Raw genomic sequence first — 21,580 nt, forward strand, 5'->3', positions numbered from 1 at the left:
CATTTATATTTGTATTTTTAATACATATTCATAGTGTATGATGATCACATTTGTCATGGGGACTTGGGACTTGGAGAAGTCGCCTGTGTAGTATTGGGGGCTGCAGATGTAGGTTGCAGAAATATGAGAAAGAGCAAGGAAGTAATCCCGCAACAGTCAGGATGGTGGTTAAGGGGTGCAGTGGAATGTTACTGGCCAGCCTAGACAATTGCTGGCTGCTGATTCAGTTGCTGTACTTCCATATCTGTGAGCTTCTGTGTGGTAGTTTACAACAGAAAAATAGAAGAGTCCATGAAGAATCCATAATGTAAAAAATGAATAGTGGGTGTGGTGAGTGAGAGAAGTATTGGGCAGAGTCTAGCTAAAGCAAAAACATTCTTATCAACTGAGTAAAATTCTTCCCTTGGTTTCATTCGCATGTGAAAAGCAAATAGTCCCTGTTTTCTCTCCCTAAAATGTGATCCATACACCCTTCTCCCAAAAAAGGGATAGAGGAGATACAACCATGTTTCACAGTTATTATATTTGGATGATGATAATATTTTAATCCCTGTTTTAAAATTTTACCCAAGGAATATCCATTTTATTTTACTATAAAGCATTAGTAAATTTTTTTTGTTGTTAACTTTTCATTAAAGAGAAAGAAGATGGGCCAGGCAGTATGAGTTAAAGGAGGTTATAATGAATGTGCACTTAAAGGTTTTACAGCAGTTTGAAACAGGGAAATAGATCTAATCCTTGCTTTCTCTGAAATAAAGGCCCAAGCCTCCTGAGGGGATTTTTGTAACATGCTGTGCAGACACTCACAAGAGAAAGCTTGTGTTTCTCTGTAACCATTTTCAGACAATTTGTATTTTTTCCTTATTTTCTCTTATCTAACAATGAATTAATTAAACTAATTTGTAAATATACCTTAAACAGTTGTATAAGTTCAGAAATAAGGATGTAACTAATTTAAATCATACACTAAGAAGTCTGGAAGAATAAACTGTATAGTTTGGCAATAGGGCCAGGATATTGTTTTTTTAGAAGACAGTATTTAGACACGAGATGACTACAAATGAATACTAGGTGTGTACTAAGTAGTAAAGGGACTAGATTGCAAAATAGTTTGTGAAAGGAAAGAGAAACTGTAGTCTTTGAACATGGAAAAATTAATTAGATTTGTTTCAGATGCAGATTGAGAGTCTGAAAAGGAATATATATATATATATTTGGAACAGTGTCCCAGATGCTTTATTAGAACTCAGTACACTCACTGATGATTTCAAATACCTGTTAACTTCTCCACATACAAGTGTAAAAGGTAAAAGGTAAAAGTTCCCATGTATTGGTCTATTTGTGTTATTTTTAACTTTCATGAGGGATTTAATCAAATAGATCATAACTAAAATTTTAGAGTGGCCTTTAATGTGACATTTCTTACTATTCAAAGAGTACAGATAGGTAACTGTTGCAGAGAGCTTTACAGTTGAATCAGTTTTCAGAATCGTGTATCTGTAACACGTATTTCAATAACACTTTCTTAAGAAATTATAAGTGACTTTTGGAGAGGTTAAAATAAAAATAATAGTTGAAAATAATTGAAATGTCAGAAGATAATTGTTACTGACCGGTGTGGGTAGGCTTATGAAACATCCTAATTTGAAACCAGAGAATTTACTTTTCCAAGCAGGAATCTATCCAAGAAGGCTACTTTCCTAGGCATGGTAATTACTCTGAAAAAATTTTGTATAGTGGGTATGATAAGGTTCTATACATAGTTATTTTTATTGTGGTAGTTGTTTAGTTTAGTTTGGTCTTGAGATAGGGTCTCACTATGCAGTTCAGACTGGCTTTGAATTCACTAATATCTCTGTAAGAGTGCCTTGATTTTTTTTTTCTGCCCTCAAAATGAGGCTGGTTATTTATTATAAACTCCTTCTTGTTACTTCCATTCTCAACCCTCATCTCCAAAAATGAAAAGAAAGTAGGTGGGGAAGAATCCCAGAAGTGAAACTTGAACACACATTGCTAAAGGGGAATGTTTTTCTAAACTTTGTATAAAGACCAAGACTTCACTGTAATCAACTGAAACCGTCAGCCGTACTGTGTCTGAAGGACTCGATTCCCTTCCAAATAATTTGAGATCCAGATAATGTGGTCATCTCTATGTGTTCTGTGGATGAAACAGGGGTGGAACTGTACTACTGGCATGAAGCACCCCAAATCCAGTCCTTCTTGCTTCTTGCTTAGAGAATCCTAGGGATTCAACATTTGCTACACTCACGACTGTCTGCTTGTAAGGCAGGCGCTTATGCCGCTGAATTAAATCCCCAGCCTAGTCACTGATTCTGCAGGTCCTAGCACTCCTAATCAAGGCCTGGAGACTGACCAGGACGTTGATCAGTGGGTCCTGAGCTGGAACTAGATAAGGATGCTTCCTAGGCCAATGACAGTAAGTCATTCTTATTCCTAAGACACTATTACTGTGCTCAAATGTTTACAGGGCCGATGATCAAAGATGTAAATGTGCAGAACAAGTAAAACATTCCCCTTTCTCCCCGGCCCTTTAACCCTTTTTCTAACTCTTGAATATCGAAGCAGGAGAATTACAGTTTTGACAATCCCTCCAGACAGCCTCCTTGGTCTTGGCTGTGAGACTGTCAGGCCAGGGCCACATCTTCAAGGCACCATGAATCAGCTGCACAGAGATGGTTTCCCAGAGACAACCTGGCTGAAGAAACCCCAGCAAAAAGATAAAAACACATTAGAATGGAGTCAGACAGAAAGATGGAAACAATTCTATTTGTCTGTTTCTTTGTTTCTGATGAAAAACAAAGTAACAAAAGTCATTGAACTCCAACAAGAAACTTGAAGATGGCAAATGGAGGTTCTTGGACTGGTTTCTGTAGCTGTCATTTCCCAGTTCCAGTTTCTCTTTCCAGGAAGAGGTAACTGCAGGAACTTCTCAGGTGGCCTCTACCCTTCTTCTGCTCTCTGTCATCTCCTGGGTCCAGGCCTCAATCCCCTGATAGCTGATACTTGGACTGAGCACTCGTTCCCTCAGCTCTTCTTCCACTTCCAAACCACCTGGGCTGCATTGTTTTCCAAGTTGCCTCCTAAATCCATGCTCAGGTCCTGGACAGCACCCTGCTGACACACACGCAGCGGTCCCTTTGGTCTGCAGGACATTGTCTAGGCTCAGGCAGAGTGGATCTCCGTTAACCAGCTCCCAGGCTTTCTTTGCATCACACGCCCATGACTTCAGACAACTTGAATCCGCTGGCCCCTGCACTTGGGCGCATTTCAGCCTCCTGTCTGTGTTTCTGTTAGTCCTCTGCCTGCCCTGCCCTTCTTATTCCCCCCACACACCTAAATTTAGCCCTTGTCTGCAGATCTCCCATTTACCAGTCCTCCTCGAAACCTTTCTTGATTGCTCTAGTTTAGTTTCTCCCCGTAGATATATTTTTGTGCACTTTGTGGTATCTTTTTCACTGCCTGCCTTCCTTCTAACATTACAGTGGTTTTCACAGCAGGCTTATCTCCGTGCAGAGGTTGCTGTATACCTAAGACAGAGGCTCTGCCTGTTCCTTTTGTATCATTCATGATATTGGTGCTGTTAGACACATTTTTAAGCACAGAGTAACACAATCAGATTTCAGAATGGGTCTTTTTTACTCACGTTCCCCTTCCTACCCAGGAGCTCCTCATACAGGTAGCTACATAGGAGGGCTTTAACCTGATAACTGGTTGGCCAGATTTTCAAATAATCTGCAGAGCAAGCCATCCCACCGCTCCCCTCTTCTTTTTGACCACCCAGATTCACTCTCTTACCAGCCTGCCCTGATTGCCTAGCCCACAATGTTTCTCTCCTGAGCCACCACGGTACACCTTAGCAACTGTCATTCCTCTTGGCAAAGTGTTACTTGGAGCTGTAGGTGGCATGTGCATAACTCTCAAACTTTTATATTCAAACCAGGATCCAGCCGGGCACTTTGTACGAAACACACAAATAAATGCTCTGGAAGGAAGGGCTAAGCCTGGCGAGCATGAAGGACTATCTCTGGGGTGGCAGTGGGAAATTGGCCAGCATGATCAAATAGCAGTGTGGGGTGAGGCTAGCTTAGTGCCAGAAGGTGGACATGAACCTGGAAAGCGTAGAGGATCTGGGGAGTCCCTAATGCAGAAGCTGATGGTTTCCAAAGAAGAAAAAGTAGATAAAGCTAAGACTGACACACAGTCACTTTAGGAAGATTCTAGAATTCATCCACATCAGAGCTGGCAATTATTATATACCTTCTATTGTTAGATTACATTGGAGAATTGTTTTTCAGTGATTTTTTTTTCCCATCTTAGCTCTCCAAATATATACTAAAATCCTCAAGAGCAGGGATGATATTTCATATTTTTTATTAAATGCTTTTGTGGTAGAAAAGCTTGCCCTATAATTTATTCTCATATTGGGTTATCTTAACATAAAATAAAAAGTTCTTACCTGTTGGGTAATACCAAGGGATGAGTGAAATCATCTAATGTCCAGGATTAGCACCAAAAGCAATTCAGAGATGCTAAGTTGAGACAGCCTAAAAAAGAGTGGCCATGAATTCATAACTTGGAGCTGCATGATGGGCACGCAGGTTCACTGTAGTATCATGTCCACTTTCATGTGTATGGTTGAAATGCTGGACCTACTAGGTATAATATACAAACCTACAATCCCAGCTACTCCAGAGGCCAAGGCAGGAGGATTGCAAGTATGAGGCCCGCCTGCACTAACTAGTGAGACCTTCTCTCAAAATCACAAGGGATGGAGATGTAGTGTGCCCTTAGGTTCACTCCCCAGTCTCTCTCTCACACACACACACAGAGCTGGGCCTATGGAGCCATCAGCTTATAGCACCCTAGCGCTTCCTGCCTTCCTCACACTGTGGTGCTGTATAATAACCATCTGTGTCTGTTATGGCCAGCCTTGCCCACTACTACACTGCCTGATGACTAGAACAATGAGGAAAATAGCTAAGGGGGAATGATGAAGACCTGCCAATCAAAGAAGAACATTGTTTTATGTCCATCATTATGTTAAAATTTGTATTCGTTAAAGCATTGGTGGTTATAATTATCACATAAATGTTAACAAAAGGAAGAAAGGATAAATGAGTGAGCAAATGACCTATACCTTAGTATGTTTAAGCTTCTATAACAAAATGCCATAGACTGAGTGGCTCATAAACAACAGATAGTGATTTCTACCAGCTTTGGAAGTTGGAAGTTCAAATCAAGGCACTGGCAGATTCCTTACCTGGTGAGGTCCACCTTGTGATTCATAGACTGCCCCCTCTTAACTATGTCTTCACATGGTGGAAAGAATAGCTATCTTTCTGATCTGTTTTATAGAGTCACTAATTGCATCTATGAGGGTACTGCCGTTAGGATCTTGTCGCCTCCAAAAGCCACACTTTCTAATTATCATCACCTTGATGATTAGATTTCAACATAAGAATGTGGTTGGGGGTGGTACTAAGGTTCAGACCATAGCCCCTTGCAAGAGAGATTTCACAGAAATTTTATCATGGTGGACACAAATCAGTTTATTTGAAGGGCGTGGAAATAGTGAGAAGGGGCTGAAGAAGACCATGAGATCAAGCATTCTTGACAGGGCCAGCTCCAGTCTTACCATCATGGAACAAAAGCAGAACTTCTGTCTTACAACATCTTTCTTCATTGGAAAGTGTTTTGTATATTCACTAGAATGGAGAAATCACAGAAGACATGTCTGCAGTGTAAATTGCTCCAAAATAAGCACAACATTCTTTCTTCTTTGATCTGCTTCTTTTGAAAGTAAAGCAGCATTTAAATAGCTCCAGAGCTCATGTTGCCAATCCTTTGAGGCCAACACTAGTTCTCCTTAGGGGAGGTTTATCATTTTCACCTTGTCTGCTTATTTGAACCAAATTTGGATTTGAAAAGAAAAACAGTGGTGAAAGGTGTGTTTTGCATTCTCTTACCCTAAATAAACCCAAATATAAAATAATGTTTTATGATTTGTGTCCTATATTCAAATGCAAAAATATAGTATATTGATTATTTAAATTTAGAATTTCATTTTAAAAGATCCCTTTAAATGTCTTAGGAACATTTTCAAGGTAAATTCTAATTCTATTTAATTTTCATGCTTGTGGTGTATAACAAATTGAATTTTACATGGTTTGTCCTTGAAAGTAAATTAAGAGGTAAGCTATACATCTGTCTTTATTGAAGGATATAAATTTGAAATAATTAGAGTCCATGCTATAAAATACAATTTCTTGTTGTTAGATCACCATCATGTAGAAATGACTGCCAGTGCTGAAATGCTTCACCTGCAGATGTTTCACTTCCTTCTGGGGCACTGATTGGAAAGAAATAATGTAGACACCAAAATAGACAGGCAGGGCTCCTTCTACTTTCCAGTTTTTCTTTGACTGTGAGCCTTGTCAACTGGCAGGAGAAGGGTGCGTGGGCTTTTCTCTGGCATCACTTGAACAAGGCAGGGCAAGGTGCTAGCCAAATCCAGCCAGCGGCCCTGAAGCCCTGGTTGGGCCTCTTCCCCCGATGTGAATCACCGCAGCATCATAGCCAGTCTTCAGCCTTGTTCTCTCTGCCAGGCAGAGCAGCCCTCATCATCTGTAATGGGTTACAGATGAAGTGACTCAGTGTTGAAGAGATGTCATTATTTGTCCAAGTTTGTTAGTGTCAGTGCCAGCTCTAAAATTCAGACATCCTGAGTTTTCCCTCTGTTCTGCGCAGCCTAGATGGCAGATGCACATGTTGGTTTATAATTTTATACTCCCTTATCACAGTATTTATTTAAATTTCAAGTAATTAGTAAATATGAAAGATTCCACAGAGAGCATTAGCTACTAACTGCCTGCCTTTTGCTATGTCCAATCTATCTCAGCTGGGGAAACAGAACAAGGCAGAAGTCGAAGTCTTATGCCTGGCACAGCTTCACCTTTTAGATTATGCATGGCATAGAGAGAACCTGGTGGCTCCGGGGCCGAGTTGATATTTGGCTTTATACCACCTCAACGCCCTATCCTGAACATACAGAGCCGCTGCTGGGAGGAGGTAGAAGCAAATATGACCCAGCTTCCCTGGCCACTGTTGCACAGATGCACCTGTGCGAGACCACACATGCTTGCGCGTAACCTGCCTGACCAGGATTTGAGCATTCAGTGAGAAGCCTGGCTGACGCAGCAGGTCTCTGCATAGCATGTAGATTTCTTTTTCTCCGCTGTCCTACTCCGTTATTGTCACTGATTCACCACCTAGAAACTTACTCTTCCTTTAAGTTGCTTGCCCTGTTATTGCTTATACATAAAGTTGTAAAATGTCCCCTTCATTAAAAATTAGAAAAACAAATTATGTGACTTTGTAGTCATGCATTTAAATTTCTAATAGGCCCTGGGTAAGGCCAGTTCAAAACAATTTTGACTACGATGACCAATTTTTAAACTGCCAATGCACCGAGTAATGAACCATAAAACCCATGCCTTTTTGTCCTGGAAAGGATAAAAACAGGAATTACGATGGCAGCGAATAGGCTTTTATAAGTAGATTTGATCTTTGTTTCAGCTTACAAACATTTTCATATTCAGTAACTTCCTCTAAGGATTCTCATCAGTGGGCATGAGGTCTGGTTTCTGCTAAGGTGGTTTAATTTGTGATCACATCACATGCACTTTGTTTTTATTCTGTCTCTATATTGGTTTTAGAAAACTGAGAACTTGAGGTAGTATTTTTCTTTCTGCCACAATATAAATAAAAATTCCTTCTTTAGCAGTCTGTTTAGTTGCTCTGTGGCAGTATTAGAATAAGAAGGTCTCTTAGCTCATTTTGTGGATCTTGAGTTTCTGCGTTGTCTGCATGGTTCTATTTCAGCAAGAGCAGAGGGTGAGAGCCAAAGAGACAAGTGTAACTTGAGAAACGCTGGAGTTCCCTGTGGCTTCCTCCCCATCACTGCACCCGCCACCCCAGGCCTTGCACACAGTGCTCTGGTGACCCCGCCAGCACAGCATCCTCACTAGTTAGAGCCAGGAGCCGTTGTTACACTGTAGTCATCTCTGAGGGCTTATTCATTCATTTGCTGCAAACCTTGCCAGGCTCTAGCTCCTTATGGTCTCTGCCATTGTGTTCTCACTGCAGGGAGACCTTTGTCTGAAAGGAAATTCAAGTCATTTACCCAGAGCACTCTGCTGCACAGTTAGCATCCTGTGTGTTTAGCCCCCTGCACTTGGAGAGTGTGCCGCTTAGCATGGAGCTGCCCAGGAGACAAGCCATGGCAAGATCCCTGCTGTTGTTTTAGAACCTCAAAGCGAAGAGTGCTGCTACTGTAGGTTAGAGAGGACTCTGGCACATTGTATTCAGAATCTGTCTTCCATTCACATCATCTTTGAAGACACAGAACTAATGTAAAATAATTATTTGTGAAATGATTTGCATGCTCACAGAACTAGGAAACTTCTAGCAAAATTTGAAGCAGCTAGATTATCTTGAAGCATGATTTTTGTCACCTTTTCCCATGTTTTCTTACTGTTCACCTCCGCTTTGTTCTTGGCCCCAGCCTTTCTGCCTCCATAGGTCCAGCCCAGTCAAGGCCTGAAGTACTCCCTTCTCATTTTCTTGGTTCTTGTTAGTCCTCGTGGCTGTGAAGAAATAAACAAAGCACATTATGTGTTTTTCATCAGTGACATGTTGGCATAACTGTGCCAGATCTTTCACACTGGACAAGGATACCACAGGTCTGGCCTAGCCCGGGTGGGTCATGCTTGATCACTAAGAAACATAGCCATGGTATAGTTCCTTCCTTTGGGCTGCACACTGCTTGTCAGAACTATGGATTTGGGGCTGAGGATTTAATGGCAGAGTGCTAATCCCCAGTACCAAAAAAAAAAGAATTGGGGGCTTAGGCAGTATTTTCTCCAAGTAAACAGAAAGAAACATCACTGCCTTAGCAACCACAAAGCTTTCCATCTAACACCTGGAGTATACCATTCTTTGCATAATCAGAGAGGAAAAAATCCTCCTATATAATGGATGCACAAAAATGTTGGTTACCAGGGTCTAGTTTTTATTTCTTGCTAACAATTGATAAAGCATAACTATTTGAGTAATGGGGTAAGGCCCTGTAGGTTTGAGGTTTGCTTATAGCTTAAATCCTAAGAATGTTCAAAGAAGATAACTCCTAAGAAAGTAAAGACAACTTCTTAGCTTCGCATTTGTCCCAGTTGGAATTCTCTTTCCAGATGCCTCTTTGACATACTGTGGCCTAATAAAATTACCCAAACTATAAAGAGAGCCCCTCCTGGTCCACACATAGTCTGGGAGGTTTGTATTTGTAATCCCATGAGAAAGTTATTTGAATTCCAATAAATTAATTCCAATCTACCACTTCCAGTGTGACACATGGCACAAATAAAGACACAAAGCATATGTGTTGTTGTGGGGAGCCAAGGGGGTCTTAAGTCCAGCTAGGACGATGGCTAACTAAACAAAGGCCACAATCCAGGGCCAAATCCAGGTTTTATTCATTCATCAAGAGGGGAGTGGATCAGGGATGAGTGACTGTAGCTGTGGCCAAAAGTATGTGAGTGCTGTGAGCTGGGCTATGTAGGAGGCCTGAAATCACCTCTCAGTATGCAGAGAGAAGGACGTGCAGAAAGAGGAATGTCTGAGGTTTTGAGGTCAGTGCTTCAGCTCTGATCTGTAATCTTTATGCCCTGGGAAGGCACAGCATCTCATCTCAAGGCTGGATCCCAGAGGATTATGAGTATAGTAGGTAAGGCTTAACTTACATTGTGAGGCAATATGCTTGTTTATTTATCCTCCCATACCACAGCAGTGACAAGACTCAAAGGTAAAGGGCTTATTGAAAATGAAACTTTAGTTACATGTCAGCCATCATTCTAGTTGATAAGTGAGATGTGATTGAAAAATATAATGAACATTTATATTTTTTAAATTTCTTATAGTGAAAGGTACTTTGCCATTAATCCCCCTCAAAATAGTCCCTTTGAGCAAACTTACGGTTCTTGCCACTCAGTACCAGGGATCAAATTCACAACCGCCTGCTTGCAAGGCAGACGCTTATGCTGCTGAGCTAAATCCCCAGCCTGGTTCTTGCCACTTTCTGAAGCAGTGCTGGAAGGCTTCTTTTGTGAGTGTCGTTAGTTGCTCTGTCATAACTGCCTCAATGTCCTGAATCAATTCAGCATGTTTACCTTTCATGCTCGTTTAGGTTTTAGGGAAGGGCCAGAAGTCTCCTGCTGTCAGATTCCATGAATAAGGTGAATGAGGACCCACCATATTGTTTTTACAAGCCTGCCTTTCTGCTGGCCAGCACTTGGTAGCACCCGTGCTGGCCACGGGTTCACTAGTTTTGATCACACCTGCAAAATCACATGAAAGAACTGCTTCAAAAATGGCAATAATCGGGGCTGGGAATTTAGCTCAGCGGCATAAGTGCCTGCCTTGCAAGCAGGCAGTCGCGAGTTCGAGCCCCGGTACTGATAAAAAAGAAAAAGACCAAAAAAAAAATTTTTTTTTAAAAATGGCAATAACCATGAGATATGTGTGTTCAAAGTGAGGGAGAAGTATTTTAAGGGAGATTAATGGTAATGTTTCTTTCACTGCAATAAATTTTTATTTAAATGTTCACTGATATTTTGATCACCCGCCATACATCTCATTTACATGTTAAGAAGTTTCCTTTCCACAGTTAGACATGTGTGAAATACAGCAGTGACCATGTGTATCAACGTTATTCATTATCTGTGAGCTGAACTTTCCTAAATAAGTGAGACTGTCACAATGGTAGGGTAGTAGTAGACTAGCAAGCAATTTGAGAAGTAAATAATCTGATAGGCTGAAGCCTTTCCCCTCAAATTCTAAATAGCACAGCTGATTTACTTCTCCAAGTACATGAACTTAATATGACTCACTTGGTCCCTAATAACTTTGGACATTTGTTTCACTGTTTCATCTCATGTGTGGTACCTGGTTTTTTTTTTGGAGAGGGTGTGGATTTTTGGTGTTGGTGTTGTTTTTTTTTTTTTCCAGGGTTTCTTTTTGGTTTGGGGGGGTTTTTGGTACTGGGGATCAAACTCATGACCTTGCACTTGCCAAGCAGGCACTTATGCCACTGAGCTAAATCCCTAGCTCCATGGTACCCGTTTTCTAGACTTTATTTTGCATATAACTCTGAGTTTGTCCATAAATAGTTTGGACCCCATTTATTTTGGCCATTCATTTGCTCAGAAGATATCTGTTAAGGTTTTAGCAATATTCCAAACACCAGAAAACACTTTCATGTGGAGTTAAAAAAGAAATCTCTCTCCTCAAGGAGCTTGTTTTCTGGTTAGAAGTTCATCTCATAGAGATGCACTGATTTCCTGGGAGCCTACGTCAGAGTTCCTTAGTACTAGGAATTAAACCTAGGAAGTGCTGAGTTACATCCTAGCCCTTTTGTTATTTTGGTTTTGAAATAGGGTCTTGCTGAATTGCTTGTGCTGGGCTAGAATCAGTGATCCTCTTGTCTTAGCTTCCCAAGTAGCTGCATTACAGGTGTGCACCACTGCACCCAGTGCTAAAGATCTATCCAATTATCTCTCCTTGATCTGTTCTCTACTTCAGAACAGCGGATAAACAGACTTCCAGACTCCCAGAACTCAAGGCAGCCCCCGTGCACCCCTATTTTTGAGCCCATCTCCAGCTGCTGGTAATACCACACTACCAGCTGGCCCCAAGAGAGTCATCAGCCTCTGAGCTCTTCAGGGTCCCTGCAATGATCAAGTCCTCTCACAGATTTCCTTGTAGTAGGAAGGCCTGGTTTTCCTTATCTCATGCTCCGCACTGATCCGAGAAAGACAGAGACATTGAAAACTGAAGACAGTCTCTCCTTCCCATAAGCTCCTTCCCTACTGAGGAAAGGGCCTAACAGAGACATTTGAATGAGCTTCAAATTCTGGCGGGTGATGTGATGGCAGATTTGTAGAGAGTTTATCACATGTGTGGGTTTTAGCCTTATATCATATCCATCATACTTCTCTAAGTGTTTTTGTTCCCAGTTACAGAAGCCATTAGTGTCACCTGTCAATATTCAAAAGTGCAGAATTGTTTTCTAAGCTTCAGGTGGCCTGATCTTTCTGGATCTTGTCTGATAACCTGTGGCTATCCTCTCGCGGTGACTGACTTCTCAGAGAGCGCACGGGGGCCTTGTGCATGGCCAGCTGCTGCATTCCTAGACATAGGATATGTTTTGACTGACTCTTATTATGGGCTTCTTAATTTTAGCATTGTATTTTTTACTGTGCAACGCCTAAGAAGTGGTCTTTCATAATTTTTTGTAATGTGGAGTTAGTTCTTCATTCATTTTAAAATGAATTCACTGTCAAGGCATGATGATAGGTGAGTGTGGTCCCAGCTGCTTAGGGTGACCTCCAGGAGTTGGAGACCCGCATAGGCAACATAGAGAAAATGCCACTATGTTGAAATGGCTGGGGTGTGGCTCAGTGGCGGAACACTTGCCTAACATACGTGAGGCCATTAATTTATCCCCATCATTGGAAAAAAAACTCAAAGCAGGACTACTCCACCTTCAGCACTGTTGTTATTCATACACTAGCCCTTGTCTTCTTTTTTGATGGTGATTATAATATTTGACCCATTTATTCCATTACACATGGCAGAACCTTGTGCTTCAGTCTTACTGAGCCAGTAATTCAGTTGATTTGATGATACAGATGTCTCTGGATTTATTCTCCCTAGTCTGACTCCAAAACCCACGTACAGCCCCCCTGAGCTCCTAGCCCCATAAGCCAGAGTGGCCTCCGAGCACACCCTTGAGGCACCTTCTCTTTCCATCTTAGTGTTCCTATTCCTCCTACTTAGTCCTACACTGATTTGAGCAGGAAGCATCATTCTTTCTCTGCAGCCTCAAACACAGTGTCTCATAGGTAGTTGATGCTCATACAACATTTAAGTAATGGAAGTGACCAAAGTTAGACAGTGATCATCTATAAAATCCCTACATTCTATAATTCAACCCTGCATTTTAAACAGACCTGAGGTTTCCCTTGCTGTGTGACCATGGCATCTCCAAGCTGCTTTATTTTACATCTGAGCAGGTCTGCTCACTCTGGACCCTGCAGCACGCCCTGTTCCTCACCCTGCTCTTCGCCAGCTGCCGGCAGTTCTTGGGCTACCTCACTTCCGTTGTCCCTTCAGAATCTTAACCTGGGCTTTAAAATTTCATTTAATGTACTATGTAGCTATTTGATTTTAAATTGTATTAAACTTTCTGGAGCTGTGCCAGGTGCTTGCTAGAGTTTCTGATGCTATCTATGTATAATCTTTAGGTGGAAGCTGGAAATCTCTATCCAACTTTTGCGGTAATAAAATTATTACAGTTGTGCCCTACATCTGCTTGCTGAACTTCCTGTGGGTTTTCATCAGATCACATGACTGACAGCAGAGACAGGCTGTAAGGCTTTTGGTCTGTTTGTTAGATCCAAGCTTCTTCCACTGAATCAGACCTCTGCTTTGTCTGAGCTGGGCGTCCGGATGTCCCTCTGTGGTAGGTTGATTTGCTGGAGCAGATAAAAACGTTCCAGCCACACTTGAGAGTCTAGCATTACCTCTGGCTCCAAAAATCAAAACAGGATTGTCGTAAGTAGCTTTGGATTGAAACCAAGTTCCAAACTTCAGAGATGGGTTTTCTCTGCTTGTTGAGTTAAGTGATAGGACAAGGATCTTGGAAAGAGAAGAGTAAAAACCAGGGAGTCCCCCAGGGTCACTTGGCTGATAACACTGGCCATCCTCAAGACATGGCCAAGTCCAGGGAAGGGAGGAGGGTACATGCCAGAGTTGGAAAAGCCTAAGAATGCCCTGTGACCCACCCTGGCTGGGCCCTGGGCTGCCGAGTGGTGCTTATTGGTCATGTCGGGCATGAAGACACTCTTAAGTGAGGAAGCAGACTTCCCTCTGCCCTGCAGGGTGGCATTATTGTTCTCTATGGGTCAGTATGGGAACATAAAGGAAAGGGTGGCTTTTCCTGAGTTGTTGATTTGGCTTTCAAGCGTGATATTTCTTGGACTGAGTCCCTTAAAATATGTCAGCAGTGCCCTTAGTGCTAAATAAAAGCTTTTGTCTTTCTTTTCCTTGGCTCTTCAGACTATCTGAGACATCTCAGAGGAGCACATGGTTTTAAGGATATCTGTTTAAGTCTCTCTGTGGCTGGAGAGAGGGACAGGTCGATTTGGGACAGTGTCCAATTAAATGCAGCTCCTGCTCATCTTGTACAGCAGCTGCATTCCCATTCATCGGGTTTCTTGAAGAGTATTTTGAAAGCTCTTATGATTTATACCCAATATGTTCCCAGTACACCGGTCTCCCAAACAACTCATTTCACTGAGGAGGAAGCTCTTTACCTTGTGCTTTCAAGTGTTAGCCTTGCATAGCTGATCCTTGTTTTTCTTGCTATTTGTGTATCATTCCCTTTTCTGAACCATTTAAATGCTGGGGAAGAATTTCATGCAAACCCAGGAAATAGAAGTCACCACTAAGTCATTCACACTAGGAGAAAGGGAGCTGGTACTTAAGCCACCAAGTCAGCACATGAGTTCTCTACATGCCCAAGCAATTTTTCCAGCAGTGCAATGCCTCACATTCTCTCTGCTTGCTCTTTGGCTCCCCTATGACCAATGGTATACATTCAGGAGATAGCAGTTTGGGAACCCTATCTTTGGACTGGCTCAGACTTTAACCAGCAGAATTGGGGGCCAACCCTAGAACTGCAATCCACTTAACTGTGAGCTCTCACCCCACAGAGCAGCTCAGCACCAGCTTCATGTTTGTGTTGGGCCCTTGGGCCAAAGCTGTTGGGCCTTTGGCCTTTAAGGACAAGGGCTACACCCAGGACAACTTGGAAACATTCACTGTCCACTAAGGGCTGGCTGAGTAGTCGTCACAACTTGACTTCACAATACAGCTAAGCTCCAGGTCATCCCAGAAGCATGGCAAGAAGTAAAAATATTTAGACCACTTCTGAGTTTATCTCATAAACCCATACCTAGGCAGAGTGAAGAGTTCAGAGGTCCTTCATTTTACTCAAGGCAATAAACCCAAAATCTAAAGAGATGCTCTGAATTGCCCCCCGAGTGTTAGCAGTTCACAGGGCAGAGCCCAGGCCTCCTGACCCCAGCCTGGACTACCTCCAGAGAAGCCCTTCCCTTCACAGTGAGGACATGAAGCACAAAGTTTAAATAGCCATTGGTGGAGGGACACTGAAGAAATGTTGGAAGTTCCTGTCTCTACTGGCTGTAGGTGTTGTAAGGAAGAGCATGCCAGGCCCCTGGAGACTCCGGGGGCTGCGGTGAGACAGCGTAAGTTTCTTCTACTGCCAGCACCACCACTTCTTGGCTCTGGCCTCCTTGACATCTTCCTTATCCTGGATGACACTTGGTTTTCTTATCTCTATAACAGATTAATAATGCCTGTGTTGCAGGATTATTGTGCGGATGTGAAATCATTCATTCACTTAATTTAATAAACATTTCTTAGTAATATGTTCCTAAAGTTTCTGTTTTCTTAGAGCCTGTCTTCTACTGAGGAGAGGAATAGCATGCAAGCAAACAAGTTAATAAACAAACTAAGCTTCTGTTGTACTAGGTAGTAAAAAGACAGTGAACCAGTGGGCTGGAAGATGCCACTTTGCTTTTTTAACAAGGTCGTCGTTGGTCAGCCAGGATGTGCCTGGTGTGTGGTGGCTCCAGTCAGCTTCACTCCCTCCGGCTCCCTACAGGTTGCTGGCTCAGAATCTTCCCTTCAGTCAGCCAGACCCCTGGAGCTGCCCACCCTGTGCAGCTTGGCACATTAGTTACCACACCCTTCCCCATATTGGGTGCTGAACGTGCCATCTAATCTTCTGAAAGGTCGTGAACCACTGAGTCATGGTCCAAATGTCAGCCGTGTAGTAGAAGTGACCCTCTGTCCTTAGGTCCATGGCCTCATAATTCCACCTGAAGTCTATTCCCTCCCTTCCCCTGAGCCCATTCCTGAGACAGAGATGCAGGGCCTGCCTTCTCTTTTCTCTGGGAGGAGGCTTTGTTCTTTAAAAAGATCTCTGACCTGAGCTGCTTGATTGCAGCCCTTTGTCAGCAGTTGCTCCTGCTCTCAGGCCAGGAAGCTGAGGGTCTTTATGTTTCTATTAAGAGTAAGAAACAGGCTTGCCAAGTGACAAGTGTCTATTGGGTGACATAAAAATGGTCTTGTGGCCAGGCCAGTGACATGTCTGTGGCCTCTAGATTTAGCCACTGTACTACCTCGCATTTACATGTAATTTTAATATCAGTAATAATAGCCAAAACTTAGTGAGCACTTACTCTGTGTTAGGAGCTACCTAAAGCCCCTTATTACATGGCTTATCTCATCTGATTGTTGCTGCAGATCTGTGAAATAAGCAGGATGGTTAAAACTCAAAAATCTCAGAGAATAAACTTTATCTCTAAGAGCCTCAGTCTGAAAGAACAAAACTTGTCCAAAGTCACCTAACTATTTAGGACCACACTTTTATCCCGTAAATGCTGGGTCCATGTATGTCTTAGCCATAGCTGTATTTCCTCTGTTTACTATACAGTAGGCCCTCAGTAAATATCTGCTGAATGAATAAAGGAATGGATAAATGAATATGAATGGGGCTAAAACTTAAATGACCTGCCTGCCTTTCAAGTTTTTCCTCTAGTTATTTCAAAGACTAAATGAATAGCTATGTATAAATGTGTTTGCATATGCCTGCTACATAAAATCGACTATGTCAGCTATAAGTAGTTAGCCATAATTTCAAAATTTATTAGTATGCTTTTGTGGAGAACATCTATAGAAATAATCATTGATCAGCTCAAAAAATAACTTCATAATGAAGTCTACACATGTTCACTGCTGGCAGATAAAGCTCATGCTATTTTTGTGTACGGTGTGCAGCATGCCCATGTTGGCATCCTGAGATTGAGATTTTGTTTAAATCTGGAAGCAGTAGCCATTATTGGCCAAACAGTCATTGAGATTTGTGCCTCTGCAGAGGAAGAGATGGACTGTGGTTCGACATTGACTCAAGGCTTTTTTCCTCTGTTGGTACCAGTTGCTAGAAAGGATCATCAGACACCAGCACTTTGCTAGGCCAGCCTCTGCAGGACTTCAGGGCAGCCTTTGACTCACTATTGTTTCTAGCTGGATCATCACCAGAATGTCCAAAGGCCATGAGAATATGTAAACCTGGTGCCAGCCATGAACTCAGTGGTAGCTCTCACCGAGGTTTCTGTAATGTGGTTGGAAGGCATTTTATAAGAGCCCCTCCCTGACTTTGTCATTTTATTTCCCATTATAGCCCATAAGCTGCTGCATGTTCCCTCTTAGGCCTTTATAGGAAAACCGTCCAATATGTCACAGCATGGAGAAGGTCCTCACATTTTTGAGTCATTTTTATTTCTGACAAGTGCATTTTAATGGCTGTTACCTCATAGATATACAGAGTATTACTCCAGTCGAAAAAGACAGGGGGCTGGGGATTTAGCTCAGCAGCATAAGCGCCTGCCTTGCAAGCAGGCAGTTGTGAGTTTGATCCCTGGTACCGATAAAAAGGAAAAAGACCAAAAAAAAAATTAAAAAAAAAAAGAAAAAGACAGTGGGGAATACTGATCTTTTCAAACCCCTGCTTCTGCCCCACTGACCTTTACTTCTCCTTATCCAAGTGAACAGTTTTCCAACCTCTGAGGCCATTCTAAGAATGGAGACCCTCATCTCCATTACCCTGGGGTAAATTTATTTACTTAAGCAGTCTCCCATTCTTTCTTGACAACTGACATCACCGTGGCCTTGTGGTTATTTTTTAAGGACCAGCAATGTCTTGAGTTCTATACCATACAGCAAAAAGCCTACAACTAACCCTGAAGAGTTTCATGGAGCCTGAAAGGATTGAATTTAAAAACAAAGTATTAATGGGACTAGAAGGCTGATCTGTCACTCTTCAGACTGACTTTGCACACTCAGTCAGACCTGAACTTTCAGCCTGACTCCACCCAGCAGGCCACAGACCAGAACCAGATTTTCATTCGTTGGAGCCTGGCTGTTCCCTCTGCTAGGGGAATGATTGCAGGCTGTGCTGAGCCCATACCATGTTAGGACCCTCCCCAGTGTGGTACATAAGGAGCACCAGTTGGTGATAACTTTCGGCTACACCCTGTTCCATACATATTAGATGGAGATTTTCACGGCGAATATCATGGTATTGGTACTTTAAGTCACCTGCTTCTGTCTCAAAGGCCTTACTGCCACCTCCAAGCAGCTTGCCTCCACATTCCACCACAATGTGTGGGGAGGGGGCTCATCAAGCCCCAGGAGACTACCAAGAGGCCGAGGGGTTGCAGTGTACCCAGAGTGCTGGCTCAGGGTGGGAGGGATCCAGGGGCTTCATATGTGGATGACATGAGAGTTTAGAAAACAGAGGGGCCTACTTTAAACCCAGATCACATCAGCAAGTATTGGAAGTAGAGCCACATCCCTGAGCTGACTTCAGAAGCCCAGATGGTGTCCTCTGGGAGGAGCCAGGGACAGTATCATCCATGTGCACTAGGCTGCGCACACTGGCAGTGATGGAGAACACATTTCAAGTGTGGGGTGGCTGAGAGGCTGGGCTTTCATTACACCCGAGGCACTTTGGAAAAGGACCAGAGCATGGAGTGGTGGAGAGCTGGCACGGGCGTGGCATAAGGAGTGCTGGCGTGTGTCCACATAGGAAACTCATGCTATATACCGATGTACTTGGCACTCTGGGAGTCACGAAGTAAGACATTGGTTTTTCCTAAAGTTGTAGCAGTCAACTGTGCTGTGTCAGAGTGGCATCAGGCAGAGTGCCTTCCTTTTAGGAATTCCTGTGCACTTTGTCAAGATGAACACAGGATAGTACCCTGCCACTAAGCACTTCCTCACTCTGCCCTTATCTGCTCCTTCTAAAACTCTAGGGATTTGGCACTTAGATGTTTTCAGTCTTTATCACTGTGTTATTCCAAAATTCCTATGACTGACATGGATACACGTGCACATACATATGTACCTCCCCTCCTTCTCCCCTCTTCTAAATACCTTGTAAATCTACCATCGTCTTACCTCCCCTCCCCTAGGGACCAAGCACATGTTCCCTCCTGTTCTCCACACTATGCAAGGCCACCCTCATTATGCTGTGCCCTTCGTCAGACCCTTCAAAGCCTTCTGCATCATTCACATGGAGTCCAGGGGTCTTCCTGTGGCTCGTGGACCCAGCCCCTGCCACTGCCCACATCAGATCTTCTCTCGTGCCATTCCCGGAACACACATCCTACTTCTGGCTACCACCTCTAATGCCTTCGGGCCTCTGCACCATCTTCTCCTTTCCATTCTTACTGCTCAGTCATAATTATTCAACTGTCATTCCTGCTCTACCGCTGCTGGCCCTTCTCTTCCGTGAGCGTATAGCCTCTGCAAGGATGGGAGCTTTGTGTGGCCATCATACCCATGGGCCATCACACAGGACCTTGCAGGCACCTGGCACCAGACACTCAAGCAGATGAGTGGACTAACAAGATCAGATAAGATACTGTATGTAAAATATCTACCAGAGTGCCTAGCCCCTGGCTCGGGGATATATTTGCTCACAAAGCATGAAAATCTCCCTGCCCTTGTGGGCCATGCATCCTAGTATAGTGGGATAAGTATGGCTGTAGGTGTGTGTGTGTAATAGATATCATCTCCTTTCTCCTTTGCTGTGGCCCTCTCCCTCACCTTCTACCACACCCCCCTCCTCATCCATCCCTGGGCTACCTCTGCTCTCCTGAGCCCCACCTGCCGCAGAGGTCACCAAACTGCAGCTCCTCCTGCCTGAGCTGCCTCAGTGAAGGGAAGGGGTTTTAGCAGATCCAGCTGCTCCTCAGGGTCCTGGGAGGACAATCTTTTTCTATCCCAGCTGGATAAATAGGTCAGGAGCAAAATTAGAAAATCAAAGCCCAAGTCGTAGTGAAGTGTTACAATGTAAATGCTACTGTAGGCTGCTAAGCCACTCACCTTCTGTCCTGTGGCACAAGACCGAAGAGTGCAGCCCAGGGGACCTGCAAAAGCTGCAGAGCAGGCCGGGTGCCTTTCCCACCACCTTGCAAGGGAAGCTGAGGCCAGGCTGTGGCCCGTGTCTCACTCTGCAGCTCCAACCTCAGAACTAGTGACGGAGTCCTCTTCTCCAGAACAACTCACCCCTGAAGGTGTGGCTCAAGAAGAGCCAGCCCTCAGCTTCACTCACTGGGGAGTGTTTGGACCCTTCCGGCCACCAAGCAGGGGCCATTGCTCTGTGTAGTGTGTCTCATTTTACCTTGACCCACTTAGGTTCCAGTTAGCACGCTGTCAGCTAAGCTGACATTAACTGTTCAGGACTCATTGTGTTGTTCATTCTTTCCACAGTTAATCTGTGTTTCCTGAGGTGTGACTTGACAGCCAGAGCATTTTAAAAGCATGGCGCTCTCAGCCTATGACCAGTTGGAGGAAGGGGGCTCCCAGCACACACCACCACTTACAAACTCCTGCCATGTTTGCTTATGCGCGTATCAGTGAGACAATAAAGTCATCTTGTTCTTATTTCAGAAATTTCCAGAATTGAAATTCAAGTATGTGGAAGAGGAGCAGCCCGAGGAGTTTTTCATCCCATACGTCTGGTCTCTGGTGTACAACTCAGCAGTAGGCCTCTACTGGAACCCACAGGACATCCAGCTGTTCACAATGGATTCCGACTGAGGCAGGGCGGACTGCTGCCCACACCCAGCCAAGCAGCCCCCTAGTTATTTTATTCAGGGGAACAGAAGCAGACAGATGCCTGGTGTGTCTTCAGTCAGAGAGCATCACACGAGAGTGTTCCCCTTGCGCACTCTGGAGAGTTGGTGCCAGTTGGCCACAGGTCACTCCGCTTAGATTGTAGTGCAGGGAGGGGAGCGTGCACAACAATAATAAATGTAAGATCTGCTATCCAGTGTGAATTTTTATTTCTAAACCAAAAATCTAGAGCTTTCCCAGGATCCTGCTGCCTTAGAAATATAACACCTGAATGGTACTCAGCAATTATAAGGTTTTTATTTTATTTTCAGGATGTGTGTGTGTGTGTGTGTGTGTGTGTGTGTGTGTGTGTGTGTGTGAGCATGTACCTCTCAGTGACCCACAGTTTCATAAACACTGTACCTGGGCAGCATCACACTAACCTCTTGAGCCTCTTCATCTTTCCCTCAGAGAAGGAAAAGGACTCTTTTCTGGTATTTGGCCTGTGTTGTACCTGGAATTCAACTGGAGCCCAGAAGTAATTAAGTTAAACTTTTCAGCATTTCTCATTGGGGAAAAAAAACCTTAATTTTGAAAGCAATCTTTTATTTCATCCAGTCTAGGAGAAGTGAAAGGAGACCAATTTATTGATACTGTATTCTATATGAGATGAAAAACGTGATTTTCTGTTTCTGTTTTTTTTTTTTTACGTTATATTTTTTATTAGTACCTATTTGTC

At 43.3% G+C, this 21,580-nt stretch overlaps 1 protein-coding gene across 4 annotated transcripts in view; it reads left to right on the top strand.

Moving 5' to 3' along the window:
* The window catches only part of Dym (dymeclin), a 415,428-nt gene extending 394,374 nt beyond the window's left edge, over window positions 1–21,054 (top strand). For all 4 annotated transcript variants that reach the window (XM_063231704.1, XM_023566826.2, XM_003474053.5 and 1 more), the window contains one exon: window positions 20,677–21,054. In XM_063231704.1, coding sequence (XP_063087774.1) covers window positions 20,677–20,826 — 150 coding nt within the window. In that variant the 3' untranslated portion in view covers window positions 20,827–21,054. The remainder of the gene's footprint in view (window positions 1–20,676) is intronic.
* Window positions 21,055–21,580: the final 526 nt, after the last annotated feature.

Source organism: Cavia porcellus, unplaced genomic scaffold, assembly GCF_034190915.1.
Source record: "Cavia porcellus strain 051 isolate PalLab524CR breed Dunkin Hartley unplaced genomic scaffold, mCavPor4.1 scaffold_20, whole genome shotgun sequence".
Taxonomy (NCBI): domain Eukaryota; kingdom Metazoa; phylum Chordata; class Mammalia; order Rodentia; family Caviidae; genus Cavia; species Cavia porcellus.